Raw genomic sequence first — 15,110 nt, 5'->3', positions numbered from 1 at the left:
TACAGATTTTCTACTGATTAAAATCATCATTGTAAGAAATATTATAATTTATTTTTTACCTTTTATCCTGTGCACATGTGCTCTCTTATTATATACATAATTAAAATCCTTACATGTATATACTCTGACTCTTAAATTTACTGATTTTTGCTTTATATAATTTTAAAAATATTTCACATATGTTCATATAGGTATTTATCGTATTATAATATATTGATATAGATATTTATCACTGTCTTGCACTACTTCCACTGGAGTGTTAATTAATCTGAAGGGGTTTAAAAATTAAATTTAAACCAGGTCTAGCAGAAATAATAATCAATTTAATACCAACTTAATTTTGGTAGCTGTGCTAATGATGCCTGGGGCAGTTAATTTTCTTTTTGACGTAATGGTTGTTATAAAATTCTACAACATAAATTTTATGTTTAGAAAGAAATTGAAAATGGAATGGAACCTATCAGAAAAAATTAGCCATAGGATTTATTTATTTGAAGATAAACTGCCAAAACATTGGATTGTGTCTACTTCCAATTATTGCTAACTTCAGTTATTTCATATTAAACAGATCTGTGAAAATCATTGCATTGATAAACTGGTATATAATACACATGTAATGATATGTGACAGAAATTTAACCAATTGCTGCCACCTGTCTACTTGCCATCTACTGGTTTGCAGATTAAAACTTTTTTATTATTTAGTATTTGTATAGATTTTAGGGAGGATGATAGATCTTAAAACCTGGAAAAGATTCAGAGACTGCTGTTCAATTTTATCATGTCTGTATACATTTTGATTATAGCAGCTCAATTTTTTAATTTGTTTTTTTGATGCTTATATTATGTCTTTCTGTAGGTGAATGATGAAATTAAAAAGCTGAAGGAATTCTATAAATCGGAACCACTACAAAAAAACAGGGAGTCTGAAAATAAAATTGCAATGGAGTCAGCTAATTCTCAGTGGCAAAAGGCTATAAAGAAGATATTTTCCACCCAAAATATGGGTTGCAATTTTCTTAATTTAGTAAATGTGGTGAGTATAGTGTGATAAACCATATTGAATATTTGATGTTTGCCAGTGGAGAGATCTAATCCTTGTTCTGTGACTGATGTATTTTGATTTCCCCGGTACCTAGTTTTAAAGGGACTAATGTTGATATCTACTTTTAAAATATAAAAGTATTATTTGAGTGCTAATAGTATTATAAGTAATATAAAAAGTTTTATGATTAACAATGACGGAACCCTTAATACATGATCCATTACCTGCATACAAATATAATACGTGCACATATTGCTGTTGTTCATGTTGGAGAGCAGGATATGTGCAAGCACAGTTTCAAGTTTATTTTACTTCCACTAAGAGGCAGTCTTTACTAATTGAGTATATGAAGTTCTAAAGAAATGGGTGCTAGAGCTACTTCCTTGCAGATAATCTTTCCTGGTGTTTTTACATTTTGTCTTGGGTTCTGCTGCACTGCCTAGCAGTGGATTTGTAGCACCCCTTCATGAGATGATCATTTGAGATGTGCAATCATTCCCTAAGCTGCCACTCCTAAAGTGATCCCAATTAATGTAGATGGCCTAGATACCCAGCTGTTCTTTCTATTTTTATAGGAGGGACTAGAGAGCAGTTACATTAGTGTGAGAAGGGCGAGTTGGTATTGATAACATACAGCAGTGTGCAAGAATAGCTGGAAAAACCTACTTAAGCAGGGAAAATTCTCAGGCAGTTAGTGCAGACTGAAGTGTGTACTGTCACAGCTGGATGCAGCCAGGCACAGATAAGATTGTGTAAAGGCAAGCTGAATATGTGCGAATGTGAAATTGCACTGCAATCACTTAAAGTCTAAAGTCTTCAGATATTGTCTAAAGATGTGTGTGTTGCCACTGTATTTTCTGCTACTCTGTTCTCATGATATTTTTAGGTTGTAGCTTCTAAGTCTTTTCTTCATCCACTTCACTTTCCATTTGCTATTGCCCAAAAGGTAGTTCTGTCTATTCAGAAATTACTTTATTTTGTGTAAGTGTTGAATAAGCATCAGATAGCAATGATTCAGTCATTACTGACCTGTTCTAGATTTTATACTTTGTTAGCCATATCCTTAGTATAGAAAATCTTGTTGATCTATGTCTATTTCTAAGAGAAAAGTGTATTTAAAGATACCCAGAGTACCAGAAATTTTCAAAGAAGTTATGCTAGAATAGTTGTTTTTTATTAAGCTTTGCTGAGACTTCAATATTGCGAGGTTTTAAATGTATTTTATAAAAACATATGTGGAAAAAAAATGTGTCTGTCTATTTGCCAGGCAAATGAGAGTTTAATATTTAAAGTTGAAAAATCTGTACAAGTAACAGAAGATATCATTGCTAATCTGAGTAAAGAAAAGAAAGAGCTGACTGATCTTTGGGCATTCTGGAATTTTAAAATTACTCAAGTAAAACCCACCAAGCAACAGCGCCAGACATTTAAAGAACAACTGAAAATTGTAAGTAAAATAGCTAGGAAGAAAGCAACTGTGCCAAATGTTTCTAGATTGTAATTAGTTTGTCTGTAACTCTCTCATCAACTACTATAGGTATCATTTAAGAAAAAAGATGATCAGTAAGATACTTCCCCATAGTCTATTCTGCCATTCAGATAGTAATGAAGAAACATGAATTGGTTTTGATCATTTTTACCCTTATTTAAACACATACAAGTCCAAGTCCTCACTTCAAATTTTAGGTTTTAATCAAGTCCGTATACTACACCAGCAGTGCTTTGTTTTTTTCTTTTTTTGTTTGTTTGGTTGATTGCATTTGCTTTTTTTTAAAGCACCATTTTGTTGTGACTTAATAGTTACTAAACAAAACTGTGTCCTAATAGTTACTAAAGTCAAGTCCAAACATGTTCATAACTAAAGAGGATTGAAACCTCCTTGGCAGAGGCAAAGTGTGCAGTGTTCTTTAAAAGCAGAGCTAGCTAGACTAGAAGCGGAACCAGAGGTTTGTAGATGCTGTTTGTGTAGTGCAACTTATCACTAAACCACAACATCTGTTATCACAGAAAAGACATTGTGTGTGTGAATCCTGCGGACTTAGTGTCTGAATCGTTTTTACACCCTGTCTGAAAAATTTCTTATCACCCTTGTCAGTCAGAAAGTTAGAAACAGAGAGGTTTATAGTAACAAAAAAAAAAAAAAAAAAAAAAAGGGTTCTTGGGGAAGGGTTCTTCTTAAAAATTTAGATTTGAGTTTAATTTTTTTTTTTTTTTTACTACAGATACAAACACTGAACTCTTTGATTATCTTTTAGACTACCCATGGATTACGGATTCTTCAAGAGGCACTCCAGATTGAAGCAACAGTTGACCTTGGAAATGACCTTTTCATTGTTTTAGAACTACAAAAAAAGCTTAACCAAATGAAACCACAGTATCAGGTGAGAAACCAAACTAGTGAAGTGCACAGTGGGTGAAAAGCTTTTTTTGGTACAGTGAAGATTCACATTGACCCCAAACAGAGTGTCGGGGTTCGCAATGTTTCATGTTTTACATTGCTTTTACAGAAGGAAGGGTTTGCCTGTGTTTATAAGGTAGGCAAGAAGAAATTTTACCTTCAGTGTCCAGAGAATACCTTGCATGGTGTTAGCTGCCTATTAAAGTGACACAAAAGCACTGGGGTGGTGGAAGTACACAGTGACTACCAACTTCATGCTTTTGAGTTAGAGCTGGTCAGAAGCTGAGGTATGTCATATTGAGCTTCCTACCTCCTCTGAATACTGTTTCTGAGTTTTAGCAATTTGGTCTGCTGTTCCCCTACAAGTCAGTTTGACTGGTTTTAATCCAAGGCTGTTTCTGGGTGATAGCAGAGATTCATGCCTAGAAGAAGCAAGGTATGTGGAGAGCATGACACTGATTTTTCACCAAGACAACTCACTATTTCTAGGTGGTTGTTTCATTAAATGTAAGGGAAAACTTGCAAATATTTTGGTCTGATTTGAGTAACTTCTGATTTTTTGCTAGCAACTGAATGCTGAGCTTGAGTACCTGATAAAATTATTAGAATTACCAAGGCAGAAAGGATTTCCTGGGAAAGAGAATTCTGAGAGAATAAGTGAGCTTATTCATCTCCATCAAACAGTAAAGGATACAATGACAGAACATGATGAGATTTTCAACAAGACAGTCAAATTCCATCACATTAAAAAAGAAGTGAGTATAATATTTTAAACTGTACCTTCCTGTTGCAGTTAAACTCGTTGGTTTTGGTGCTTGTCATCTTTCTTCCCAAAAACCCCCCCCCCCCCAAAAAAAAAAAACCCAACAAAAAACCAACCCAAACAGCATTAACCCACCTGGTGGTCAGAATTAAAATTTTGTATCTAAAACTGCATGAAATTTGGAGAATTAAAAATTCAGATCTGAACCCAAATTTAAGTACTTAAACCTACATCAACCAAGTTTAGAGTAACACATTATTGGTAAGGAAGGAATTGTAAGCTTCCTTTCACATTATTTTAAACACACACTGATTTTTGTTTTAATATATCCCAGCTGGAATGTCTATCAAAATCAGGAGAACTGGATATTCCTGAAACAAGTGTGGACCCTGAAAATGTGCACCATGCTAAAGACTATCTTGTGAATGCTCAGGAGAAACACGCACATATCAGAAAGCTGTATAAACTGCTTATTACCCAGGGAGTGGACATCTTGTCTGCAGTGCAGCAACCCGTGAGTAGACTTAGAATGACTTGTGATTTCAAGGAGAAATATGAAAGATTATTGGAATTATCTGACTGATTTTTAGATGTACAAAAATTTATTAATAATCTGTGAAAAATAAAAACAGAGCTTTAAGATACTTTTAAAAGAAAGCAAAACATTAAATGTAAAAGAGTTGATAATTTTTAGAGTTGGAAGATATACCACCATCAAATTAAATGAAACATCGAGGAATGATCAAACTTACTCACATTATGAATTGCTTTTGCCAAGAGAAAAATTAATTTCTTTGAAATCTTGTTTTAATTTTTTTAATGGTCTGTGAGCAGATCTTACTCTGGAAAATTGAAAAAGGGATTTGAAATAGGGAGGAAATTAATCTTAAAATATCAGTGCTTGGAAAAAGAAAAGAATGACTTTCTGTTCTCTAGTATTCTTTGTGCAATTCAAGGCACTGTTGGTGATTTCTTGAATGCCCCATCTATATATTAGACTCCTGTTACTTTGTTAAAGGTTGTTTCACATATTTATTCTTGTATAAAGAAAGGATAACAAAAGAACAAAAAGGAAATATAACAGTGCTACCTTATTTGTGGATTCCAGACTGATTTGCATGGCAAAATAGATATAATTTTAGAAAGCAGTTATTTTTCAAGGCTGGATTGTCATTACCCTGTATTCATTTACTAAGGAGAAAGCAAGACATTCTGTTATGACCTGCCTAGATTATCCATATTGCCAATCTGCTCTTCAGACTCCATAAACTGATTCACAGCAGAAAGGAGCTAATCTCCAGGTGGTAAAAGACTAGAGCAGGCCATTTCCTCTTTACTCAGGGAAGACACCATGTATGAGTTGTGACTTTGACCCAAAACTACTCTTCAGACTACTAGTGATTGAAACTGCTATATACTTGCTCTCATTACAATGGAGGTTTAATAGTTTACTCTGATTATGCATGTTCTGTGTCAAAATGATGTTAATTTTAGATTGGTTAAATCAATACATTTCCTGAGTTTCATAAGTTTCTTTGTCTATTCCCGCTTTAGAATTGTTTGAATGTTTCTGTAAAGAATCTGAAGCAGGAACTTGCTAGATATGAGTGTGATAACATTAACTGGAGCTCCAAAGCCAATAAATATGAGGAAGAACTTTCACAGCATTTCCGACACTGTGCCACTCAAGAGGAGATAAATGAGGTATATGAGAGAAATCCCAGTACAATGAATGACTGTTAAAAGGACTTTTGTGTTCTTTAATATATGCTACTGTTTACCATTCCCCTAACTGCTGTAGGTATACAGAAAAGTTGATTTTCATCTTAACAGCAACTTTTGATCCACACAGCAGCAATAATAGTCTATGATCCATACCTCTTCAGTTCGGGATTATATCAAGTTGTTGGACTGGCAATAAAGTGCTTTCCCTGTACCAAGAGGACTAGAAATAGAGCAGCTTTATTTTCTTTGGCTTTCAGCTCTCTCAGCTTCATCTGAAATACTTGAGTCTTCATATTTCTTTCTTCAGAAGCTGAAGTTTCAAACAAAAGTAGAATTTACATATATTGCAGTTGTAAGGCTATTAGAAAGATCTTTCAGTCTTTTAATGAAAAGTTAATAATAATTTAGTATTTAACATTCAGAACACAATATATGATACTTAAGGAATTGCTAGAAGGAAAGGAAGTGTTCCTTGGCATAAGATATTAGAATTCAGTACTATGGAACTTGGGAAAAATTACTTAGTTAATATGATTATTAATTTAACATCTTAGTACGCCAAATACAAGTCCACTTGCAACTTAAAGGTTGAATTGGATAGATGTCTCAGCAAAAATCAATTTAAGAAAAACATTCCATAGAATGAATTTTCTCAGAGTGATCCATTAAAGTAAGAGACGGCTGGCCTCTTGATGTTCTGTAGACTGCAATTCTGTGAATCCATGAAATACAGAAACTGGATTCTTACCTGGATGGATTTCACACTGATGTTTCCAGTAGTGGGAAGCATAGGTAGTGGAAACGTGACACTGAAAGTTATATTTTCTTTTTATCTTTCACTAAGTAACTCGACACCTGAATAAAGAAAGACTATGTTTTCTCAAAATCTGCAAAGTAGAGGTAACTGAGATTTCTGTCCCAACTATTTTTAATGAGAAAATTATTGTTTGGGTTTTCTTTTATTTTACAAAATATTCTTGTGTGTTTGGGAAAAGCATCCATTTTTACAAAAAGGTATTTTGAAATTGAAAGAACATGTGCATCAAAAAAAAGGTGGTTTTGAATCTCAGTTACAGTAATAGTCCCTTGTCATAAGCTGAGTGTGTGATCTTCTGTGCATCAGTCTCCTGTGATATAACTTCTTGGCCATTGATAGGAGGCAATAGGAGCAGCAGATGGTATAGGAGAAGCACTCTGGCAGAGGGAACCATGCTGTAGAAGAGAATGAAAGCATGAAGTACTTAATCAAGAAGTCCCATTACACTTTGCAGTGGTATGACAGAATCAGAATATTTGAGGTTTGAACTAAAGTATTCTAGGTTTTTACTGAAACACCCTCAAATTTGTTGAAGTAAAAGAAATGTTCACTGAGCAGCCTGTACGTAAGGCTGGCCATATTAAAAAATGTACAGTTATATTAAAAAGTCTCTTGTTTCTGTCCTAAAATTCTGTGATTATGTAATGAGGGCAGGAGGATGCAACTCCTTTCTAAGAAGATTTCTTTTTCTATTTTTATTACTTGTTAGACTTACAGTGGGTGGAGTAAGTAGAGGAAAAAAAAAAACAATCTTCTGTCTCTCTCAAATTTAAATGAAAGTATGTCAGTGATGTGTTATTCACCACATGCCCTATATCACAAAATGTAATGTTTTAGCTTCTCATAGTTAATGGACATCCTCTGCAAAATAATTGCATACCATATTTTCAAATACAGTGTTATTTATTTATTTGTTTGTTTATTTAAGTTGGGAAAGCCATGTTGACTGATTAAGTTAAAATCTGTCACCCCCAGACCTCATTGAATATTGAATGTAAACTAAATTGTAATAATTTGGCATACAGATACCTTTTTCTATAGATTCTGTTAGAGGTTAGCATAGAAGATATTTCCTAAACAAATGCTTGGCTAATGTACCTGTATATGCATTTATCCATTGTCTGGTTTTTTTTCATTTTTTTTTTCATTGAGTATTTACAACTAATTCTGCTTAGGAATCATAAACCAGGCACTGAACTACTTGAAGGATGTTAAAGCTATGAGTATTCAATTCAGTATTTTAAGTTCTGATAATTTTAATATCAGAAATTAGTCTAAGTATTACTAGTATCTACCAGACCTGTCTGAAATAACCATTTCTTTACCATCTACTATGTCTAACCAAATAAATATTTCATGTGCCAGCAGCAAGCAACAGCTGTTCATAGCTGTCACATAGTAAACAGACAACCAGATAATTCAGTTATGATTTACTAGTGTACAGAGCAAACTTTAAAGCTGACTGAAAATATTTGGAATTCTGCAGTAAATACTTAATTTACATTTAATGTGGTGAATTTGTGTGTAAATAAAGCATCTGAGTGAGGGCTTTGGTGATTAGGATTCACTGCTGTTTGAAAATATCATACTTGTAGGACTTGGCTAGCTGCCTGTGTTTGTAACACAGTGCCTCTATAAGAAGCAAGGAAACAAATACTTAAATTTATAGCCAAGGATAGAAGGACAGAAGAGTAAATTGCATGCCTTTTGTGTGTCTTCTCTGATTTAAAGTGAATTTGCAGAGGCAAATGCCCTCTACGTTTTTGAAAGGTATAAGGAAAGCTCATACGACCTTTGAGGTCTGTATTTGACAGTTTGGGCTTCCTGCTTCACTAACTAGTTTGAGTAGCAGACTCTGAAGAGCCACAGCTCCACTGCATTACAATGAAGTCATTTGTAATAGAGCTGAGTCAAGCCTCAGGTAACTGTAGCTTAATACTACACTGAATCGGTTCATGGGATTATAAGTGATAACATAACTTTTGCAATTAAGAAACCTTCTCTTTAGATTATCACCTTAAAAATAACATTAATGCATGTCTGCACAAAACTTGCAACAGAAGAGTAACATCCTGAAGTAGGTTCTTAGCTCTTCTCAGTCATCTCACTTCTTTTCTCTTCATTGTGTCATTATTTATACACTTATGGAAAGGTATGACTGAAAATGTAGATTTTAACCATAGAGGGTAAGGAGCTATCTCTGTTCACAAGTCAGTGGGAATTGATGCTTCTTAGCACAGTTCTTGCCTTATAATTTATTTTAATTGTAGTCCCAGAATTAAAGTAATCATTAATGACTTGAACAGCAGCTTTTCTTTCTTCCCACTTTCTATCTGGCTTTGATTCTGTTATTTCATCTTTGCCACTTCGAAAATCTGTTTCTGGAACCTGCTTTCATGGGCTATTTTGATTATTAGTGCTACTAAAAGTTTTATATATGAATGAAAATGGAAGGGTCAGTGGCTAACAACACTGAAGTACCTCTTAGAGTGGCTCAAATAGGAATCAAAGCATTTAACTGGAACTGTACTGCTTGCAAAAACATGTTTAAAGCAACTTTATAATGTGCTTTTTAAAATTTATTTTGTAATTGTGTGATAAATCAGAGCAATTGGCACCTAAACCCCTCTCTATCACTATCGTTCTCCACCCATGACAGGCTAACTATAGTTAGGAACAGCTGCCTGATTAATGACTATGACACAATGGACAAGTTACAAAGTTCAATTAAACTTCTGGGCTGAGAGCACTGAAGCATATTAGGGTGTATAGTTCCTTTAGTATTTCTCATTTAATTTTGCAGAAAATAGTGAAAAACTGAGGTGGGTTTAGATTTTTAAAAATTGGCAGCCATATATCATCCTTGGTACAATTGCCGATGATAACAGGAGTTGTGTACGTGCACTCTGAGGGGTTGATGTACAAGTCTGAGCTGAATCTGTTTTTTCCACTGTTGCTAAAAGAGAAGAGTGACAGCAGCTGCAAACCTTTGACACATGAGCGATCATATCTGAAACAAGGTGATCTAATTTCAGATACTGCTATGAAGAGAGCCTCTGGCCTTATAAATGATCACTAGCCTAGGTGTATGCATAAGCCAGTGAAATAAACTAAAATAATTCTTGTTCATCTCTTCTTTTCCTCGAACTTAAACCAGCAAATAAGGCTCTTGTGTTCTGAATACAAAATATTGTTCCAAAGAAGTGGTTTTATTAACAGGGAGCTTTTAGATAGATTTTATTATTCTGTGTACTTAAGGAGGACAAAAAGCTTAAACTGATTGGAGATCACAGTGCTGGAGATAGAATTCCCTTCCTTTCCATTACACTGAGTGAACACTATCTGTCTTTTCACTGCTGTAATAATGTCACAACATCCCAGTAGATGAAATGAAAATGAAAAATATATCCCTCAGTGGATTAACATTAGTATATAATAATAATAATAATGATTAATTGCTAGCTGTTCCAATAACAGTAGCTGCAAAATGAGCATTCGTTACTCCTGGGATTCTCTACATAATTTATTCTACATTCTCCTAAATCAAAAGATCGTAAACCCAAAGGATGTGAAATTCTCAAAAAGAATATTTCAGTCATTTTTATATTATTCCATTTCAATTTTTATGAATTAACTATAAATAACTTAAAAATGTGAACATGGAATTGCAATGTAACTAAAATAGTACCTTTTATAAGGCACCAGAAGCATATTTTAAGCATTTTTTACTTGTGTGTTTCTCCTATGTATTGCTTAAAGGCATTCAAAAGTAACTGTACTATCTAAAAGGATTTTTTGCAATTTAAATAAAATTGGAAGTTATATAGCTTTAAGAGAAAATATATTGAAAAAATAAAATTTTATACTTTAAAAAAATTCATAGTCCTTTAAAGATAATTTAGCTCAGTGTGTTTGATATGCTTATTTATATAACATTGCTAATGCAAAGAATGACATGTGGTTTATTAAGGCCACACTTGTAGGAGGACATTAAAGCAAAAAGGTAATTGGCATTGGAAAAAAAGTTTAAAAAAGAATATAACAACCCTATATTATAACTAGTAAATAAACACTGTTTTTTTAAATTATGTTTATCATATATTACTCTTCTTTTTTATGTGTATTAAACTCATTCTAGTAAACTTGCCATGCACCTGATCCATATGCGTGTAAATGAAAGTAGTTACCTGGAACTTAATCAGTGTCATTCCTATCATTCTGGATTTCTAAAATAGTTCGTAGATTAAAGAAAATACAGCTACATTCCTTCTAAGTAAAAAAGAGTTTCACAGCAAATTTAGTGTAACTAAATTTAATAGTAGTTATCTCAGCTAATATAAGTCCATCTGAAAAAAATCTTGAAAGTCATGGATGCTTCATAATCAGAGCTAATAGTTCATCTTAATTTATATTATGATAAGAATAATTTTCCCTAATGTTGAGCTTCCTGCGACAAGTCAGTGCTAACTAGTAATAGTACTCTCATGTGATACCAAATCTATCTAGCTGTAGTTAGATGAGGTTTTCTTTGGGTATCTCTGCTACCATACTCATAGAATAGTTATTTGAAAGGCAGGTGCTCATATAGTTTACCTCTTGATCCTGCAGCAAAGAGCTGGATTTGTGTTTGTATGCTGTGAATAATTATGCTAAGTTTGGAATAGCACAGTGTATAAAATCAAGCCCCTGTGCAACTTCCTTTCAGAAGCAAGGCTTCTGAAAAAGGAGGGGAAAAAAAACAAGAAAAAAAAAAAAACAAACAAAAAAATCAAGCTAACATAAATGTTGTATTGTAGGAGAAATGTACTATGAATAAATACAAATCTATTTGTCTGAACATGATGGTACATTTACATGGCCACCATTTCCACTAAATGGACTGAAGTATGTGAAGGACATCTACTGCTAGTTAAAATCAGTGAAAACTCTCAGACAGGATTTTTTTCCTAGATGGTCTGAGCAAGACTCTCATCCTTTGCCCAAATCCTTTTTTTGCCCAGCATTCTGGAAACAGTACTTCAACATTCAAAATGCAACAATGTTGATTGAGTAAGATTACGAGTTTCCACTACTGGAAAAAAATTCTGAGGAAATAAGGATGCTTTATGAGATGGCATAGTGTTATTAATTTCTGTATGAATTTTTCAGTGTTCAGATCATAGTCTGTTAAACAGCTCTTGAAAAAAACTAAATTGAAGTGTGATGGTTTCTTTTTTACTAACAAATATGCTTACTCTGTTTCAGCTCAGAGAATCATTTAAGGATCTCAAAAAGAAATTCAACAATTTGAAGTTTAACTATACGAAAAAAACTGAAAAAGCTCGAAATTTGAAAGTGCTTAAAATACAGATTCAGCAAGTTGATACACATGCAGAGAAAATACAGGTAAAGTTAGAAATTTTAGTCTTAGTGAAGACTTCACTGGTGGAATTAACTGTTGTGGCCTGTGCCAAGCAGATCAGAGAAGATGTAAAATGTTTTATGAGCTTCCCACTTACTCAGGTTTATATTCTTCCACTGTCTCAGTCAATGACTGAGACATTTTTCATTGTTCTATTCCTTTTGTTCTTCCATTTCCCTTCAGTAAAATGACTTCATTTCAGTTCCTGATTGCTCTGTGCTCATTCCTTTTATCCTCCATTATTTTTCTATTTAATCTCTTATTTTATTCTTGCCTCTGTTCCTTCACAATATGTGTGACCTAGTCTTCCCTCTCATTACAAAAAGCCCGCAATAAAACAAATACCCTATCAAAATTAACATATCGACAATAAACGCACACCTATTCCCTCTTGTATCCATGTACTTTCTTGTCTTTTTCATTTAATTGTGAAAGTCTTCAGAACCTTTTCTGCATCCATTGCCTGGAGCTGATCATGCTCATTTGCACCTTAGAGCCCTGCTAGCCTCACCTGTTCTTTTGCATTCACCAGAAACTCTCCTTCCAAAGTCCACAAGGACCTTTTCAGTTGCCAATCAGAACTAGCACTTTTTGTTTTGCTTGCCCTATGTTCACAACTTTTAAAATTGAAATTTCCAGTAGCTTCTGTGATTCTGTTTTTGCTGTTTCTTTTCTTTGCATCGACTATTCCTTTTACAATCTTTCCCTTGCACTTTCTTGGAAATTTAATTCACAATTGTAAATTCAAATCACAGAATCATTGAGGTTGGAAGGAACCTCTGGAGACAATCTAGTCAAAATTCCTTCCTCAGAGCAGAGTCAACTACAAAGGGTTGCTCTGTCATGTCCAGTCGGGTTTTGAATATCTCCAAAGATGGAGACTCCACAAGCTCTGTGGGTAAGCTCTTCCACCCTTAGAGTAAAAGAAGTGAGGTGTTTTTTGTTTGGGGGTTTTTGTTTGTTTGTTTCCTGCTTAAACAGAATTTCCTGTATTTTAGTGTGGGTCCATTGTTTCCTGCCTTTTTACTAGACACCACTGACATGTGTGGCTCTGTTTTCTTTACTACCTGCCATCATTTTTTTTTTTACACATTGGTAAGTTCCACCTTGAGCTTTCTATTTTCCAGGCTAAAAAATCCCAGCTCTCTCCTTCCTTGTAGGACACATGTTCAGTCACTCAGTCATCTTTGTGGCCCCTTGCTGGATTTGCTCCAGTACGTCTAGGTATTTCTTCTGTTGGGGAGCCAGAAGTTGACACAGGACTCCAGATGTAACCTCACTAGTGCTACACAGAAGGGAATAATAATCTCCTTTGACCTACTGGCAATGGCCTTCCAGTGTATATTACAAGTGTATAAATGGACAGTTCATGAAATACTTTCCTTTTTTTAAACCAATCTCTTCCTCTCCAAACAAAAATCAAGGGCCTGTCTTTTTGCATCACTTGTAAAACAGCTATAAAATATATAAATGTATACATGTATATATCTTATCCTGAAACTTACAGATCATGTTTATACCAGACGTCATGAAGTACTAGTATGAATACTTGTTCCACTTGGTCTTTGGGATTATACTGGGTTGTCACTGATGTTGCTTACATCAGATTCTTAAGCAATATGTTAACATTCTAGGACATAACTAACCATGATGCTTAAATTGACTTGTATTTGGTCAAAGACTCCAGAGGTTTAATAGTATTTTTTCCTTTCCAGATTCAATGAAAGTTATTTTGTTTAAGATCTCATATTTTATTCTACAGATATTTGTTTATCTTTAAGCTGAAAAATGTAACTCAATTCCACCTTTAATATAAATATAACTTATATTGATTTTAATCAGTATTGTTGAGGCCCTCCAGTTTCCTTTGATTTTTGCAAATGCAACTTGTACTTTTTAAAATACGGGACAAGAAATATATTTGCATCATTTTTAATTTTTATTTCTAAAAATCAAAACATTTTTGTGTCAGTATTTAACATTGCTACATTTTTTACACAGATTCTTAAAAAGAGGATTGATAATTTAGAGAAGAAAGTAATTGGCTCTGTTGCAAATGAACCTAATGCTAAAGCTAGAGTCCTCTTGGGGTCAATCAGTGACTTACAAAAACAGCTGAATGACTTTAGCAGAGTTGTGGAGGATTACAAGCAAAATCTGGATCTCATGGAGCATCTGCAACAGATGATGGAAGAGGTATTAGTAAACCTGAGATCCCCACTGTGTCTGTAATAATGATCCAGGAATGGGATAGATAAAATCGCTCTTAACTACTTCAGGCAAAATCTGTGGCTTACAAAAGTAGTAGATTGGTAAAAATCTGTATTTTATTTTATTTTTTCTTCATAACTTTGTGGAGAAAGGGGGAAAATGTTGTAACACGCAACTTGACCATATTCTTGCACTGCTATGCATATGACTGGGGTTTCCACCTCCGTATGGCTTTCATAATAATTCATCATATCTATAATCATACTTATGAGTTCATTTTCTCTAAGTATATTCTGAGGCAACACAGAAAGTGCCACAAGGCCCTCTTTGATAGCTGTCAAACCACAAGAGCCAGGTTATCACAATACCCACTTCATTACTTGTCAGGAAGAGCTGTCTGTAAGGTATGTAATTCTGGACCTGAAAAGTAAAATACCCAGTTCCTTAAAAGGAGCATATAATTTAAAAATAGACTTAATTGTTAAGTATATGATTTTTTTTTTCTCTGAACTGCAGTCTAAATCTTTTTGTAGACTTATGTAACTCTATTTTAATGTGCCTGAAGACTGCCTCGTGCATTGCCTTTTTTTAAAAGAAAAAAAAGTTTGTAACAGTATTTTCCCTCTTGCCACATTGTGTTGGGGCATCTGCTGTGAGGCAAACACATTCCTGTCATCATTGTTTATTTTTAGAAATAACACTGTTCCTATCTCCAAAGTGGTCTAAATACATAACAAATAAATTCCCTTAA

General features: G+C 34.0%; 1 protein-coding gene across 1 annotated transcript in view; it reads left to right on the top strand.

Annotated features, from left to right (window-relative positions):
- CCDC141 (coiled-coil domain containing 141) overlaps positions 1-15,110 on the top strand; it is a 79,505-nt gene that overhangs the window by 51,164 nt on the left and 13,231 nt on the right. Inside the window, exons 12-19 of the mRNA XM_010169802.2 lie at positions 859-1,035; positions 2,312-2,491; positions 3,300-3,425; positions 4,009-4,197; positions 4,540-4,719; positions 5,760-5,909; positions 11,992-12,132; positions 14,150-14,344. Coding sequence (XP_010168104.2) covers positions 859-1,035; positions 2,312-2,491; positions 3,300-3,425; positions 4,009-4,197; positions 4,540-4,719; positions 5,760-5,909; positions 11,992-12,132; positions 14,150-14,344 — 1,338 coding nt within the window. The remainder of the gene's footprint in view (positions 1-858; positions 1,036-2,311; positions 2,492-3,299; positions 3,426-4,008; positions 4,198-4,539; positions 4,720-5,759; positions 5,910-11,991; positions 12,133-14,149; positions 14,345-15,110) is intronic.

The sequence above is a fragment of the Antrostomus carolinensis genome, unplaced genomic scaffold (genome assembly GCF_000700745.2).
Source record: "Antrostomus carolinensis isolate BGI_N321 unplaced genomic scaffold, ASM70074v2 scaffold6886, whole genome shotgun sequence".
Lineage (NCBI taxonomy): Eukaryota > Metazoa > Chordata > Aves > Caprimulgiformes > Caprimulgidae > Antrostomus > Antrostomus carolinensis.
Note: the sequence above shows the minus strand (reverse complement) of the source record. Positions and strands in the feature narration are given on the sequence as shown.